At 36.8% G+C, this 18,202-nt stretch overlaps 1 protein-coding gene across 1 annotated transcript in view; it reads left to right on the top strand.

Moving 5' to 3' along the window:
* The window catches only part of LOC107722458 (C-Maf-inducing protein-like), a 37,983-nt gene that overhangs the window by 9,512 nt on the left and 10,269 nt on the right, over positions 1-18,202 (top strand). Inside the window, exons 2-9 of the mRNA XM_016530812.1 lie at positions 8,340-8,465; positions 8,548-8,598; positions 9,709-9,870; positions 11,315-11,356; positions 11,674-11,736; positions 12,279-12,358; positions 15,343-15,717; positions 16,905-17,276. Coding sequence (XP_016386298.1) covers positions 8,340-8,465; positions 8,548-8,598; positions 9,709-9,870; positions 11,315-11,356; positions 11,674-11,736; positions 12,279-12,358; positions 15,343-15,717; positions 16,905-17,276 — 1,271 coding nt within the window. The remainder of the gene's footprint in view (positions 1-8,339; positions 8,466-8,547; positions 8,599-9,708; positions 9,871-11,314; positions 11,357-11,673; positions 11,737-12,278; positions 12,359-15,342; positions 15,718-16,904; positions 17,277-18,202) is intronic.

Here is an 18,202-nt window from a genome sequence, read left to right as displayed (position 1 = left end):
AAAGCAAGCGCGTTTATCCACAGTGGAGAGAGCGCGTGTGCACATGGTTGCCAGGTTGACAAAGATAAGTAGCACACTTAGCAGATATTTCCGTATTGCGCAAGTGTAAAGCTCTGTTTTGGGGATTACGTTTCTTTATATCAGGCAACCCAGTTGTTTTCCTCTGCGGCCAGGTTAAACCTTGTTGTAGCCTATATATGTTCTATTCATTCTTTTTTAGAAACCTCGCACTTTTCTACTCAATTTTAAACGTTGTAAAATTTTAAACAAATTAAGCGTGGTCCACTGCTGCACACGTGCCACAATATCGATACAGGGCCAGCTGTATCGATACTCGTATCGTCAAATCTCTGTGACGATACATCGTCGTATCGATATTTTGAACACAGCACTAATGGGGACACTATACTGTCAAAAAGCACTGTCTTTCGGATGAGACGTTAAACCGAGGTCCTGACTCTCTGTGGTCATTAAAAATCCCATGGCACTTCTCGTAAAGAGTAGGGGTGTAACCCCGGTGTCCTGGCTAAATTGCCCCCCCGCCCCACTCAGTTGTCATGCAGGGCAAAATTAGCTATATAAATAAAAAAAAAAGTTGAACCAGGCTGTAAACATGTTTTTTTCTGCTGTAAAGTTGGGCATTTTAACATCGGGAGTCTATGGGATTGACTCCCTTTTGCAGCCAGCCTCTAGCGGCCAGTTGATGAATTACAGTTTAAGTCACTTCCTTGTTGGCATCAAGAGAGAGCGGGAGGTTGCCGCTTGGTGGTGAGCGCACTGGCGCTGTTGTCCTGTGGCTGCCGTCGCATCATCCAGATGGATGCTGCACACTGGTGGTGGTTGAGGAGAGACCCCCCAACATGATTGTGAAGTGCTTTGGATGTACAGCGATACACAAAGCGCTATATAAATGCATCATTCAATCATTCATTTATTCATAAATGTATTCATTTCTTTAAAAAAATTATTTAAAATTCTATAAAATAATTTTTTGCCCATTAGTCAGTTTTACTGCACTTGAAAACACGTTTTAAAATGGAGATTTCACTCTGACTCCATTGCATATATAGGTGCATAACCAGACACCCTCCGAATAAACAGTGAGTTTGGTTGTAACTCATGTTGCATGTAATTAAAATGACGGATGTATAATATGATATCGGTTGTGTCTATTATGTGTGAGCTTTTTAATCTGCTCAGCTGCTGGCTGTTGAGGTTTTGAAACGGAACTGATGTTGCCACATCCATAATGTTGACACTCACCGCCAAATTTCCTTTTGTCGTATAAACCATCTCAGACATCGAATTTGTGGTTAGGCTGACGCATTAATGGATGACGGTAGTCTGAAATTTGCCTATTCAGCCCACCGAATGAAAAACTAGTTCTGTCCCTAGATAGCCGTATGGCTGAATTACGAGCGAACAAAGAATAGCCACATCATCTGAAGGTTGCTAACTCCACCGGTCGATGATTTGACATGCTTAAACAGTTTTAAAACCAATATTTCACTTGAGCTTTATTTTGGTGTTAAACTTTGCATGCCACAGTCAGTTGCATCATACTGAGAATTTCTTTGGACAAGATTTCACAAGAAATGTGTTTTTGTTTTTAACTGCATGCAAGCCCAAGCACCACATGTGCAAACCACGTATCAGGACGCAAGTGTGTGCGTTGGTTTTGCATGACTTACTGCCGTTCATGTATGTGTATATATTAACAGATATATGGCGTTAATTGAAGCCAGCTGTCTTTGGGAATTTAGTGTTGTATAGAGCCCATAGGCATGCAGTCGTACCTGTCTGTACAGTAACTGAGCTTCTCTGTTGCTTTTGGTGTTTTTAGATGCACAGAAACTAGATCACCAAGTGAACTCTAGTTTACAGTTGGCTGTCCTGGTTGGAGACTTTTTTTTTCCTTCTCGCTTGCATTGGCTTCCTCCTCCTGGCCTGCAATGGTTTGCTGTTAATATATCATGGGTGAAGAGTTTAACTGGAAAAAGCCATGTTTACTTTGGGAGAGAGTACATTGTCACAGTTTTTACATGCCCATGCAGTACATTTTTGCTCAATTTACACAAAATGTGCATAGGCTTGAACAGTTATGCAAAAGCATGTGAAATGTTAAGATTGTATGACTTGGACATTGTCCATCCATATATATATAACATACTCAGACTACACCTCAAATTTGCACATATTATACAGTACCTGTACATACAAAAACTGTCTATTGTAATATACCTGCACATACAACTGTCAATTTATATATTTTTATTCCTTATTTACTTGTTCTATTTTTTATTATCTGTGTTTTTTGTTCTGTCACTGTCATTCTGTTACACTGTGGAAGCTTCTGTCACGAAAACAAATTCCTCGTATGTGTAAACATACCTGGCAATAAAGCTCATTCTAAATCTCATTTTGTAAAAAAAATTTTTTTTAAATCGTGAATCGAATCGTGAAATCAAAATTGTGAATCTAATCGAATCGTGAGTTGAGTGAATCGTTAAATTCCTAATGATTATCATATCATTGCTGTTTAAAAGTTTGGGGTGAGTAAGATATTTTAAAGTAAAAAATAAATAAATAAATGAATACAGCAAGAATGGTCAAACTGATCAAAAGTGACAGAAAATACATTAAATAAACATTAATAAACATTTTGTTCATCAAATAATCCTGAAAAAATGGTATTACAGTTTTCAAAAAAAATATGCAGCATAACTGTTTTCAACATTGATGATAATAATAAATAGGGATGTAACGATTAACCGCGAGCCGGTTGAAAATCGATTTAAATATGTGACGATTGAGATGATAAACAAATCGCGATTCATTTTTACAAATGAGGACAATAGAAGCAATCAAAACCAACAAAAGAGCAATAATTTACAAGTGCTATATTAGTATATTATTATAGTGTTATATTTCAATTTCACAAAGAAAAGTACAGTATTTTGTCCAAGAAATAATAAAAGGACATATTTAATTTATAATTGGTCTTAAATCTAATTTTGTTAAAAAAAATCGTGAATTGAATCGTGTAATCAAAATCGTGAATCTAATCGAATCGTGAGTTGAGTGAATCGTTACATTCCTAATAATAAGTAATGGTTCTTGAGCACCAACTCGGCATATTAGTATGGGGTTTTTTTGTTTTGTTTTTTTTTTTGTTTTATGTGACACTGAAGACTGGAGTAATGGCTGCTGGGAATTCGGCTTTGTCATCACAGGAATAAATTGCATTTTAAGATATATTAAAATAGAAAATAGTTATTTTAAATTGTAATACTATTTACAGTATTACAGTTTCAGTTTTTGGTCATATGAATGCAACCTTGTTAAGCATAAAAGTCTTTTTTCAAAAACTGTAAATGTAATTTCTGCAGTATTTCTCATTTGCTGTGATTAAAATAATATAATTTAATTAATAAAAATAAAATAAGAATAACACATTTTGTTGCAATTGTAATCATAACGAAGCATGGCATCTAATACAGTATTGCTAAAATATACATTAGTGGTCAACCATTATGGGTTTTTAACTGTCTGATATTGATATCAATAACTAGAGAGCCAATTGGCATATGTCTAAAATATATGCAATTATAGCTTAATGCAGTTTAATTTAAGACCTAGAGATGACTTGTTTTAAAACTATATTGAATATTGACTTCATAAATACTTTATTTAAATTCTGTAATTTTTGAAAACCAGAAGTTTTGTATTATCCATTGACAATAATGTGGTAGATTTTGGATCTGATATAAGGGACAATTTAGAACATTTTTAATCAGTCAGTTATTTGCTGTTATGACCATCTCACGTGGCCCAATATTGATTTATCCGTCTATCACTAATATACATATCTATCTTATATTCGCCACTCAGCTCTTCAAACAACGATATGAGAAGCTGAGAAATCTGCCTTTGCTGTGGTTCCTCACAGTTTAGTAGGTGCAGCGCTAACAGGAGCTCTCCGAGATCAGTTTGTCAGTTATAGATACGCCACCTGAACACACTGATGTTTTTCTCCACATCGTTTTCCATCTGGATCTCCCTGGTAACAAAAAAAAAACCATATGTCTCTATTTCATCTCTTTGTTTCCATGGCAACATAGCAATGGTGAGAGGAGAGCTATTCAACTCCTCCTTAAGGAAGAATTGCACCATGAAAAACAGGCTGAATGAGACGAAGAAAGAAAGAATCGGAGGACTTCTTGGAACGGAGATGTGGAAAGGAGGACAGATAGCGAGAGAGAGAGGAAAGGACAGCGAGTGACACAAAGATAAGCAGATGGAACGTCAAGCTCGGCGCAAGTTCACGTCACATCGTCATACAGGATATTGTAGCTATGACAACCTTTAAAGAGGTTTTTACCATGCTGTAAATATATAAACCCCAGTGGTGAAATATTTACCTTGATTTTATGAGAGACAAGTAGACTTCAGCTGTTTATCTGGGTTTCTGCCACCTCGGGGCCCTTGTTTTGCTCCACGTGTGGCACGTGTCCCAATGTACACAAGCCTGCTAGCAGACTCGTGATTGATTGCTTGAAAAATTAGATATCATTTAATAGATACTTATCACATGGACTCTTAAAAAGAAAGACAAATCAGCCATCTCGATTCTGCAGCGGAGGGCAGAGCAGCCAGTTCGTCTATCACCTAAGAGTGGGGGATGTAAATAAAAGACAGGCCTGTTTTATTCAGTTATACAGGGACTTTTGCATGTATGCAGCATCTTTGTTTGGATCATGATTAAAATGCAGTGGTTGCTTCTAATTTTAAATGGAAAGAGCACAGACAAAGCCTTATTTTTTTAAAGAGATTTATTTTATTTGTGTTACTTATTTATTTGATTTGGGGCTTGTTTTAAAATTTCAATTTAGTTTTGTTATTTACATTTACATTATATTTAAATTTTGTTATTTAGCAAACGCTTTTATCCAAAGCGACTAACAAATGAGGACAATAGAAGCAATCAAAACCAACAAAAGAGCAATAATTTACAAGTGCTATATTAGTATATTATTATAGTGTTATATTTCAATTTCACAAAGAAAAGTACAGTATTTTGTCCAAGAAATAATAAAAGGACATATTTAATTTATAATTGGTCTTAAATCTAATTTTGTTAAAAAAAATCGTGAATTGAATCGTGTAATCAAAATCGTGAATCTAATCGAATCGTGAGTTGAGTGAATCGTTACATTCCTAATAATAAGTAATGGTTCTTGAGCACCAACTCGGCATATTAGTATGGGGTTTTTTTGTTTTGTTTTTTTTTTTGTTTTATGTGACACTGAAGACTGGAGTAATGGCTGCTGGGAATTCGGCTTTGTCATCACAGGAATAAATTGCATTTTAAGATATATTAAAATAGAAAATAGTTATTTTAAATTGTAATACTATTTACAGTATTACAGTTTCAGTTTTTGGTCATATGAATGCAACCTTGTTAAGCATAAAAGTCTTTTTTCAAAAACTGTAAATGTAATTTCTGCAGTATTTCTCATTTGCTGTGATTAAAATAATATAATTTAATTAATAAAAATAAAATAAGAATAACACATTTTGTTGCAATTGTAATCATAACGAAGCATGGCATCTAATACAGTATTGCTAAAATATACATTAGTGGTCAACCATTATGGGTTTTTAACTGTCTGATATTGATATCAATAACTAGAGAGCCAATTGGCATATGTCTAAAATATATGCAATTATAGCTTAATGCAGTTTAATTTAAGACCTAGAGATGACTTGTTTTAAAACTATATTGAATATTGACTTCATAAATACTTTATTTAAATTCTGTAATTTTTGAAAACCAGAAGTTTTGTATTATCCATTGACAATAATGTGGTAGATTTTGGATCTGATATAAGGGACAATTTAGAACATTTTTAATCAGTCAGTTATTTGCTGTTATGACCATCTCACGTGGCCCAATATTGATTTATCCGTCTATCACTAATATACATATCTATCTTATATTCGCCACTCAGCTCTTCAAACAACGATATGAGAAGCTGAGAAATCTGCCTTTGCTGTGGTTCCTCACAGTTTAGTAGGTGCAGCGCTAACAGGAGCTCTCCGAGATCAGTTTGTCAGTTATAGATACGCCACCTGAACACACTGATGTTTTTCTCCACATCGTTTTCCATCTGGATCTCCCTGGTAACAAAAAAAAAACCATATGTCTCTATTTCATCTCTTTGTTTCCATGGCAACATAGCAATGGTGAGAGGAGAGCTATTCAACTCCTCCTTAAGGAAGAATTGCACCATGAAAAACAGGCTGAATGAGACGAAGAAAGAAAGAATCGGAGGACTTCTTGGAACGGAGATGTGGAAAGGAGGACAGATAGCGAGAGAGAGAGGAAAGGACAGCGAGTGACACAAAGATAAGCAGATGGAACGTCAAGCTCGGCGCAAGTTCACGTCACATCGTCATACAGGATATTGTAGCTATGACAACCTTTAAAGAGGTTTTTACCATGCTGTAAATATATAAACCCCAGTGGTGAAATATTTACCTTGATTTTATGAGAGACAAGTAGACTTCAGCTGTTTATCTGGGTTTCTGCCACCTCGGGGCCCTTGTTTTGCTCCACGTGTGGCACGTGTCCCAATGTACACAAGCCTGCTAGCAGACTCGTGATTGATTGCTTGAAAAATTAGATATCATTTAATAGATACTTATCACATGGACTCTTAAAAAGAAAGACAAATCAGCCATCTCGATTCTGCAGCGGAGGGCAGAGCAGCCAGTTCGTCTATCACCTAAGAGTGGGGGATGTAAATAAAAGACAGGCCTGTTTTATTCAGTTATACAGGGACGAGCTGCCTGTTTGTTTGCGCGAGCGAGAGACGCAAAGAGAATGAGTCAAAGAAAGGAACAGCTTGTTTGCTCTGCTGAACTGGGTGGCTGATACAAATACAGGAACTGTGGTTTGGTTTGAGTGTAGAGGGAGAGCAGCGCAAATCAAGCAATAGCCTGTTTGTGCAAAGAAGCCGAGGGTGGGTGGTGCTAATAACGGAAGAGCCTGTTGCCGGGCTGCGGAGGAGGGAGGGCGACTAATAAAGGAACAGCCGCAGTGTGCTATTGTAGAGGGAAGGAGATGGGAAACAGCCTGTTGACATTTGAGGTCATGTGACCACCAACACTTCAGTCAGGAGTGGAACTGAGAAATGAGCTACAACAGGCTCATGTGTGACAAATAATGAAAATGAAGAAGCTCCTACAGCCATTTAAAGATTAAGAAGGGGAACCTTAAATTCGCTGTAAATCTGCGGCTCAAAAGAACCGCATGAGACTTAAAGCCCTTTCACACCAAACAAGATAACGATAAAGTGTAACTATAAAGTTTTGAGTCGTCATAATTCTTAGAATTGAAGTCTGAATGCAACTGGGGGGGAGGGGTTAATAAAGGCCTTCTGAAGCGAATCGATGCGTTCGTGTAAGAAAAATATCCATATTTAAAACTTTATAAACCGCAATCTCTAGCTTCTGCTAACGTTCTAGCGGATGACGTGGGATGTAGGTGAATACAGTGATGAATGTGAAAGTGACGAACACGAAGCACAGTAGAGAGAGCCAAAAAAAATAAAAACCCCGGTCACAAATTAGAAGTACAAAACGAGGATTTGTAAAGAAAAATGTTGGAGGATTTTGATATAAGCCAAGAGGAGACTGGTTTTCCATTGCTGTAAACAAAACTTGGTTCTCGCGAGACTTGCATATTCTCACCAGAGCTTATGTTATGCCTACGTCCTGCGTCATCCGCTGGAATGCCACTCTCTCGTGAATGTACGTATGACGGTTAGCGGAAGCTAGATATTATGGTTTATAAAGTTTTAAATATGGATATTTTTCATACACAAATGCATCGCTTTGCTGATTTCTTTTATTAAGAATTTTGGGTAAACTATACCTTTAACTATGATTAAAATAATCAAATTTTATTAATACAATTAAAATAAGAATAATAGAAAATGGATAATGTAGACTGTACGTTGTGCCCAGCAACACAAACCATTTCAGCTTCAACCTTATTTGCCACTGATTTGATTGAAGTATCATTATGTGGGTGACACTGGCTCGAAGATATTTACGTCAAGAGTTCAATGCAACTTCAAAGGCGTATCATGACATTCAGAGAGCAATCATCATATTATTCATATTGCAGGTTAATAAATAGTACAACCGCCAGTCCATGACGCTGCAGAGCTTTTATTAAGGTTGACAGTGCGGTACATGACGCTCGTCCTTTTAGGTGTTAAAGCTCAGACAGTTTTCTGCAAATATGAACGTGTCTCTTCCTGTCTCTGTAGCCCACAGGATACATGGAGGCCCCTCTGTCTTACAGCACTATCGAGGACCTACAGCTGTTGTCCTGGGACAACGCCCCTAAATACTGTGTCCAGCTAAGCTTCCCTGGAGGGACAGTCCTCCTGCAGGTACCTCCAGCCCCCTCACGGTTTCATGACACTCATTGTGAGATTACGCTCTCATTTTGCGAATGTTTGTGTGCACTCACAGGCTGCTAACAGCTATCTGCGGGACCAATGGTTTCACTCGTTACAGTGGAAGGTAAGGTCACACGTCAAGGAAGGCTAGACTTGCAAAAAGCATCGGCGTTATGACATTTTGCATAGTTTTAGTGAGGTTATCATTTTATAAGTGTGCGTAAGTGGGTGGTTCTTCAACTACGGGCACTTTGATGTTCCAAGGGTTGATTTCTAATATTAAAACTAAAACATTTTGTTTTTGTTATGTGACATTCACTTTGTTGAATGGAAGAATGAAACAGTCATAAATCAGTTGATTGTTCTTTTATCTAATGATTTATACTATTTTCTACACCGTTTACCTCGGTTGTGGCGTCATTTACAGCATTAACAATTTTGCCTCAATAAAGATTTATCAAAAGTTAATACTTGGTTACCAAGGAGACAGCCATGTCCCTGAAGATCATGCTTGATATGAAATATGAGACGTGATGTATGAAGGAAACAATAAATATCACTTGCAAGTTAAAATATAGTCAAATTAGGCGAATTGGTTTATTTTCACATTGAAACATTGAAGCGGTTATAAACTATTTGAGTATTATTGTGAGATTATTGTTACAATTTGTAACTTCATTTGTGACACCATTTCCATTACAAACCAATAACTATTTATCAAAACTTAATACTTGGCTGCCAAGGAGACAGTGAAGAGCATGCTTGATATGATATACGAGATGTGATGTGTATAGAGGAAATTTCCGAGCATCATTTTTTTTTTTGTGCGTCAAGTTTCCAGTCAGTAAGTTTCCATATTTTGAGATGCGGTGGAAGTGTTCATGATGTTTAAAAAAAACATATTGACTATGGGATGTTTATAGTAGACAGATTTAACTAGTGAGAGCGTGAAAAGAGTGTTTTGTTTTAAGAAAAGTGCCTGTGGTTGAAAAAATATCCATGCATGAGGGCAATAAAATGGAACAAAATATGAACTTCAAACCCTGAATCTCCAAGCCTGGTCACCACAGCTTATTTCTGGGTAGATTTGGTGAGGTAATTCACACTGTAATGTAGTTATCATATGTGACCACTGCTGCATTATGGTGGTAAAATATGTGCTGGTTTCATAACTGCTGGTCGCATTTGGTAAAAGGCAGGTGTGTGCAATCTGGGTTATCTGACTCATCTGCAGAAAAAGATCTACAAGTACCGCAAGGTTCTGAATAACCCGAGCCGCTGGGACGTGGTTCTGAAGGAGATCAGGGCCCTGGTGGACATGGCCCTCACCTCACCCCTGCAGGACGAATCCATCCATCAGGCCCCGCTGCACATCATCTCCACCCTGCTTGCTGAGGTACGTCACGTCATCTAATTGGTGAGAAGACTAGTTATTAATTATTTAATTTGACAGGAGTGTAAAGTTTATTAAGGTCCAATCCCAATTCTACCCCTTAGCCCTTCCCCTTTCACTTTGTTTCAAGGGACAAGGGGAAGGGGTAGGCGGAGGGGTAGGGGAAGGGAAAGGGGTATAAAGTAGAATTGGAATTGGGCCTAATAGTGCTTGCTAAGGCGTGCATTACTTTTATTATTGCTCATACTTGTTTCCATCCAAAATTTTGGTGTGTAACACTTGCTGTGGGCAGTGATCCTTCAAATCATGCAACTTTAACCCTAAACCCAAAAAGAAAACATTTTCTCTTTAAATTTATGAGTCACTTTTCTCATTGAGAACAGCAGATTTGTCAAATGTATGATTTTTCCTAAAATAGAATAGATTTTTATTTTATTTCACTGCTGTTTTTAATCTTTCCATTTTAGTTGTTGAAAATCTTTTGGCTTGTGTTTATGAAATTATAATTAAAAATGATCAAATAGGAATACCATTCATTTTTACAGAATTACATTTATTAGGACTTTTATTAGGATAAAAAGTAGACATTATCACATTTAATATATAAACATTTTTGTTTACCTAAAAATCTTCTACAGAAACAGATACACAACCCTTTCAAAGGTTTTTTAATTAATGAATTTTGTTTAGTGAGGATGCATTAATTAATTAAAGTGACAATAAAGACATTTATAAAGTTATAAAAGATTACTTTCGAATTTTGCCTGATAGACAAGAAAAAAACAGATTTATATTGAGTTCCTCTAACCATGTCTAAGGAATAGAATATTCTATAAACTTAGCTCTTAATTTAGGGCAGTAATTGTTGATAAAATTGTATTTTTATGCATTTATGAGTCACTTTTCTCATTGAGCACATCAAATTTATCAGATGTATTATTTTTCAGCCAATTTCTGGCATCTTTTATGTTAGATTAGTCATTTCTGGTTTGAGTGTCATTTGTGAATTGAGGTGCATTACGTTTCATTTCGAGTCTGTGTTCAGGTTAAGAGTTACGTGTGGTTGTCTGTGTTGCTGTGGTCTAGTCTAGAGACTTCTTTTTTTTTTTTTCTTTTTTTTTTTTACATGGCATCGCTACACAACGAAGATCTTCTTTTCCAGATAGGGAAAGATTGGTTGCATCCCCACTTTGATTTGCAAATGTAGATTTTTGTCTTTGAACACCACATATACCAAGTATTTGGATTCAAAGAAGATTTTAAAAGGTCTAAAAACAGACCTCTCACTGGCCTTTGGTCAAAAGGCTATATCCCTGAGTCACACCGGCTTTCCCAAGAAGGGCATTAACATTTTAAAAGCAGGGCTTGCTGGTTGTTGAGTCACTTAGCTGTGGCACCTCTGGCCAATGAATTCTCAACAAATGCTTTTGTGTCATTTCCTTCCCAGAACACTAACCTCAGCGCTCAGGACCATGAGAACATCATTGTGGTAAGTGAGCTTTATTTGTGGTAAGCTGCCTTTTTGTTTTGTTTTTTCAAAGAAAATATGAAGACGCATATAGCCTTCACACAACAGTGTGTTAAACACCATTGCTAACAAAGGCAGTTACGTAATGTGTCTTAAGGCTCAGTGAAACACGCTCTAGAATAAAATTGACTTGAAAATGTAGTGGAATGCCATAGAAACAAAACAGGCACACACAGAAGGTTCTCTGAAGGTTGTGCACTTCTGTAAAATGTGGATGAAAAGCAACAAGACTCTACATGTCTGTGGGGAAGTGACTAATGGTTTGAATCTGTCTGCAGGCCATCGCACCCCTGCTGGAGAATAACCACCCTCCCCCTGACCTGTGTGAATTCTTCTGCAAGGTAAATGTGACAATTCTGGCTATTTGTCAGGGGAACAATTGAGTTCAATTATGTAAACCTTTTTTATTTTATTTATTTTATTGCTGTTTTTAATATTTCCTTTTTTTAATTGTTCAAAATCTTTTGGCTTGTGTTTGTGAACTTAAAAGACAAAAAGGTCAAATGGGAAGTATCTTTCATTTGTATTGTTTGAATTTACTAGGAATTTTAAAAAAAAATAGCCATTATCACATGGCTATTTCATATATAAACCATTTTTACATTTACATTTTCCACAAAAACTGCTACACTACCAAGAAGAAACTTTAAAGAAAGGACACATTAAATTGATCAGAAGTGACAGTAAATACATTTACAATGTTAGAAAAGATTTCTATTTCAAACAAAAACAGTTCTTTAGAACTTTGTATTCATCAGAGAATCCTAAAAAATAATTTTTTCTAATATCATTACTTTACCAAGTACTTTTTAAAGAATGGGATTATATGTAATGATTTTGATGATTAATATGTATTAATCGTTATCGTTTTTTGTGTTCCCGCCCTCATCCTCGGGTTCTCCCCAATCTCGTGGCGGTGTGCCTGGCTGCCATCTACTCTTGCTACGAAGAGTTCATCAACAGGTGCGTCTGATTCACTGGTTTTCCAACCCATGAGATGCAGTTTGCCCTTGAGACCTCAGCTCAAAACATTTCTCTGTATCATATTTGCTGACTTCACGGCTCCATATCCTGTTTTCTTAAATTTTCCTTAAATACGAATGCTTGCATTTCCACCTGCTTTAATCGGTCAGTATTTTTGTGACAAACAACAGTGGTGTAGCTGTAGTGACATTTTTGGTCTCACCTGACACCGTTTGTGTCATCACTGTGAGCATCTGGGCCGGGGTACGACCACCTGAGAGGAATAAGGAACTATTTTCAAAAGTTTCCATGATTCGCAAAGACTCAAGAGAGTGAGACATGTCAAAGCTCACTCCCTAGGCTTCCCTGCACACTGCTCCCTTTTGGCTTTTTGTTACGATCACTTATCTCATTCACTCTCCAATGGCCTTTTGGCAAATTTCCGTAACAACAGTTCATGGATATTTTAAAGGTGCACATTTACATGTGTTTACATCATGTATTCCATTTGTCATTCTACCAGAATCAGATGTCCTATGGTTACTTAGTCAAATAAGGTCTTTCAAATAATCTGTAGCAAATTAAACAGATGGTGTTTTGTATATGACTGCATGCAAATATGGCAATTTCCATGGAAAGGGCCTGAAACACTTTGAATGCAATATTGTTATAAAGTTGATGTTTTTTTCTTTTTCAACAAATTGACAGTAAAAGGAGGAATTTACCACTCAGAAAAGTTGATTGTCAGCCTCAGGTTATTTTGTAGATTTGTGCAATCATGTTAGTATAATTTTGAATCATATATATTATTGTATATTCATTATAATGGTTATAGTAGGTTAATTATATGTTAGATTGAAATTTATGTAATATATTAAAAAAAAACATATATATATATATATATATAAACAAGATATATAGTCAGTAAGATTTTATGAAACAAAATCATTTTATTCAGCAAGAATGCATTAAACTGATCAAATGTGACAAACTTGTGCTTTGTTACAAAACATTTCTTTTTTTATTAAATGCTGATCTTTTGAACTTCCTATTTATATAGAATCTTGAAAGAATTTCACTGTTTGCACAAAAATGTTAAGCAGCACAACTGTTTTCAATATTGATAATAATAAATGTTCCTTGAGCAGCAAATTAGAATGATTTATGAAGGATCATGTGAGACTGGAGTAATGGCTGCTGAAAATTCAGCATTTCCATCACAGGTGGAAGTAATAATAACCTTTACATTTATGCATTTAGCAGACGCTTTTATCCAAAATGACTCTCAAAATATTTCACAATATTACAGTTTTTACTGTATTTTTAGTCAAATACATACAGCCTTGTTGAGCATAAAAATCAAAACCAAACTATTGAACATTAGAGTATATATATATATATATATATATATAAAAAACAGGTGAGTATTTCTCTCAGTTAAGGCAGTTAAATGCTTTATCACTTCATTGTTTTTTTGTTTATTATAGTTTTATTTTTTAGTTTTTGTGTAATTTAATTTAACAAAATATTTCAAATATTTCTACCAAAAAGAAAACCATATGCAGGGAATTCCAGGAACACTATTAAGTGATAAGTTGGCTGTACAAACTGATTCACTACAAACTATTGGTACCACCTGATTTGAGAATGAAAGAGAAGAGCATTTTAGAGTTTGTTCGTGCATTGTAAGGCTGCGTAATACAGCGTTTTGTTGCGTAACACTGCTGCGTGTTGGAATAATTATTGCTTACAGAAAAAGCAATGCTATTTTAATAACAGCAGAGCTACATTAAAAAAAATCTATTGTAGTTATTCTCCAACACTGTAATCGTCCCACATTGAGTATAAATGATCACTTTGGGATATAATAAAGCAGATTGAGCCATAATCACACTGAGAAGTGACCTTAAACCAGTCTGCATATTTATAACAGATTAATTGAACCGAATCTGTTTTTAGGCTTTGCTACCTTCACCTGATCCTATTGTGAACCTTCCGGTTGCAGATCACAGCAGAGCCTCTGAGGTTTCAGCTTTCACTGGCCGATCTTACATTATGTTCTTATTTTCTCCAGTTCTCACTCTTCCTGTCTCAGAATCTCTAATTTCTCCTCTGGCCTTTTCTCTCTACAGATCAGACTATGATGACTGGAGGCCAGCACTGGCCAGCCTGCTTCAGCCAATCCCCTTCCCGAAAGAGTAAGGGCATTTACTCCCCTTTCATCCTGTTCACAGTTGCTTTATTTCTAACCATTTGCTTGCTGTCTGTTTTAACTATCAACTATGGCCTCGAAAAGAATGGAATCCAGTGTGATTAGTAATCCATTACGATTACAGCTGCTGCAATTAACTCATTATGAAGTGTCAATTACACCATTCAGTTTAATTATCATTGTGTTTAAGTTTTAACTTGTTTAGTGCAGTTGCACATGATTAAATTAGTCAACTGGTTCTAATGAGAGTTTTACCCAGTTTGATCCACAGATACCAGTTTTAAGTTGAATTTCAGCATCATTTGACACTCAAAAAGATGTTAAAATGAACAAAAGTGAAAAGCATCATTGGTAGATGGAGTAACTCGATGTCACACAGCTCATTCTATACTAAATATTTATGTATAATAGATTCAGATTTTAGTTACAAAAGATTTATATTTCAAATAAATGCTGTTCCTTTGAACTTTCTGTTCATTAAATAATCTGAAAAAAGTATCCTGATTTGCACAAAAATATTAAGCAGGACAACTGTTTTCAACATTGATAATAAAAAGAAATGCTTCTGAAGCACCAAATCAGCATATTAGAATAGTTTAGGTTTAGGGGATCATGTGACACGGAAGACTGATATATATATATATATATATATATCTAATAATTTCCACAACCAAAAATATTTTCCGTTAAAAAAAATAACAGGACACCACAGTGTTTTGAATTTGTGAAAAGTGTTAAACGGTATGTCCTCTCTCTTTCATTTTTTTGTTAGTCGGGACAACTCTCCCAGTCTCAAGGAAATCCGAAACGGTTGTCAGCAGCAAAGTGAGAGGAAGCCGCCCATGCCTTTGCGCCTACTGCGGCCTGAGCCGCCCACGCCTCCCCCGACCACCACCCTGTCCCCACCTCCGGCCCTGCCCCTCTCACCACCACCTTCTATCGTCAACTCCAGCGAGATCCTGGTAGAGCTAGAGCGCAACAACAACACCACTAACACACTGTGCAAGGCCCCAGCAGAAGGCGACAGCGAGCCCAACCTGATCGACTGTCTACTGGTCAGCCCCGCGCTCAACGCCCTGTCCATTCAGCTGCCTGCCCACGCCGACAGAGTGCTGGGATGTTTTGCCCTCATCCTTAAGATGCTGTGAGTATGGCATCCCTGGATCTTTCTGTTACTATTCCACACTATACCTCCATCCAGTTTTAAAAAGTTCCTTTAGGCAGTAATGGCTGCCAGTCCTGGCCACATGGTAGAGGTAAATGCTGCCATCGTCACAGGACCTCAAATAAATAGTGCTAACTTAATTTTATGTTAATTGATGAGCTTGCCAAAGTACATTTAGTCATTATCTTTAAAAAAGCATCATATGACCCCTTTAAATTGTAATAATTACATTTCTGCATTTAGCAGACACTTTTATCCAAAGCGCCTTGCATAATATTTCACAATATTACAGTTTTTACTGAATTTTCAATCAAATACATACAGCCTTGGTGAGTGTAAGAGACTACTTTAAAAAACAAACAAGCAAAAAAATCTTAACAACCAATAGGGTTGTGACGGTGGTGAAATTTTCCCACTGGTTAATCGACGTGCGACAACACCGGTAATACCGCTATCACCGGGGGGTGGAGTTCGTTGGGGTTTTCCATCAATTCCTCACTTTCCTTCGCTTTTAAATAGCTTATAAATGCCCATGCGAATTCGAATTAGCGTCAATTTGGCATCAATTGCTTGAATGGACAACAACAAAACGGTACAACACAACTCACTTATATTAAACATAGAACGTTTGTTAAATTACACAAATTTTAAATAAAGTAAAATATTAAAGTTTAAATAAAGTATTGCCTAACAGCTAGGCGCTTTTGCATTATGTTTCGAAACTAAATCTTCCGCCATCGTCTTGTCTGTCTCACCTCACTCTTCTTGTCGGTCAGCTCGACTCGCTCTCCTCACGTGATAAATTAAATCTGACTCCTGCTGCTGATCTGTGATGTGACTGTTGTTTGGCTCACTGCAGCCGCCAATTGTAGTGTCTGTTCTCTAACTGAACGAAGTTATTTTTATTACCAAAAAAAAAATCAAAAAGAGAGTGGGGGGCGGTGCCACGGTGAGCAAGTGATGTAACCGGTGTTGTGGCTTAACACCGTCAACACCGATTATCACAGCAAGCCTACCAACCAAATCAAAACCAAACTTTTGAACCGTATATATCGAATAGTTCCCCCAACCAAAAAAAATGTATCCTTAAAAAAATAACAGGACACCACACTGTCTTGAATTTTGTGGAAAGTGGCAAATGTCTTCTCTTTCTTTTTTTTTTCTTTTAGTCGGGACAACTCTCCCAGTCTCAAGGAAATCCGAAACGGTTGTCAGCAGCAAAGTGAGAGGAAGCCGCCCATGCCTTTGCGCCTACTGCGGCCTGAGCCGCCCACGCCTCCCCCGACCACCACCCTGTCCCCACCTCCGGCCCTGCCCCTCTCACCACCACCTTCTATCGTCAACTCCAGCGAGATCCTGGTAGAGCTAGAGCGCAACAACAACACCACTAACACACTGTGCAAGGCCCCAGCAGAAGGCGACAGCGAGCCCAACCTGATCGACTGTCTACTGGTCAGCCCCGCGCTCAACGCCCTGTCCATTCAGCTGCCTGCCCACGCCGACAGAGTGCTGGGATGTTTTGCCCTCATCCTTAAGATGCTGTGAGTATGGCATCCCTGGATCTTTCTGTTACTATTCCACACTATACCTCCATCCAGTTTTAAAAAGTTCCTTTAGGCAGTAATGGCTGCCAGTCCTGGCCACATGGTAGAGGTAAATGCTGCCATCGTCACAGGACCTCAAATAAATAGTGCTAACTTAATTTTATGTTAATTGATGAGCTTGCCAAAGTACATTTAGTCATTTAGCAGACGCTTTTATCCAAAGTACATAAAATAAAATCAAGCTACCCTTTTGAAAAAGTAGCTAGCTACTCTACAAGTTACTAACAAGTAGCTACACTGAAAGTATTTGGGGCACTTTTAGATAATCATTGGGTTAAATAATTTATCTATCTATCTATCTATCTGTCTGTCTGTCTGTCTGTCAATACATACACACTTACACATGTTTTAAGTTGAATTTCAGCATCATTTGACACTCAAAAAGATGTTAAAATGAACAAAAGTGAAAAGCATCATTGGTAGATGGAGTAACTCGATGTCACACAGCTCATTCTATACTAAATATTTATGTATAATAGATTCAGATTTTAGTTACAAAAGATTTATATTTCAAATAAATGCTGTTCCTTTGAACTTTCTGTTCATTAAATAATCTGAAAAAAGTATCCTGATTTGCACAAAAATATTAAGCAGGACAACTGTTTTCAACATTGATAATAAAAAGAAATGCTTCTGAAGCACCAAATCAGCATATTAGAATAGTTTAGGTTTAGGGGATCATGTGACACGGAAGACTGGAACTGCTAAAATTCAGCTTTGCCATCACAAGAATAAATTACATTTTAAAATGTATTAAAATAGTAAAAAAAAAAATAATTGTGGTGATATTTAAAAATATTATAGTTTTGCTTTATTTTTAATCAAATAAATGCATTCTGGTGAACAAGAGGTTTTTCAAAAAC

This window comes from Sinocyclocheilus rhinocerous, unplaced genomic scaffold, assembly GCF_001515625.1.
Source record: "Sinocyclocheilus rhinocerous isolate Xijiao unplaced genomic scaffold, SAMN03320098_v1.1 scaffold604, whole genome shotgun sequence".
Lineage (NCBI taxonomy): Eukaryota > Metazoa > Chordata > Actinopteri > Cypriniformes > Cyprinidae > Sinocyclocheilus > Sinocyclocheilus rhinocerous.
This window is presented reverse-complemented; position numbering and strand designations above follow the sequence as displayed.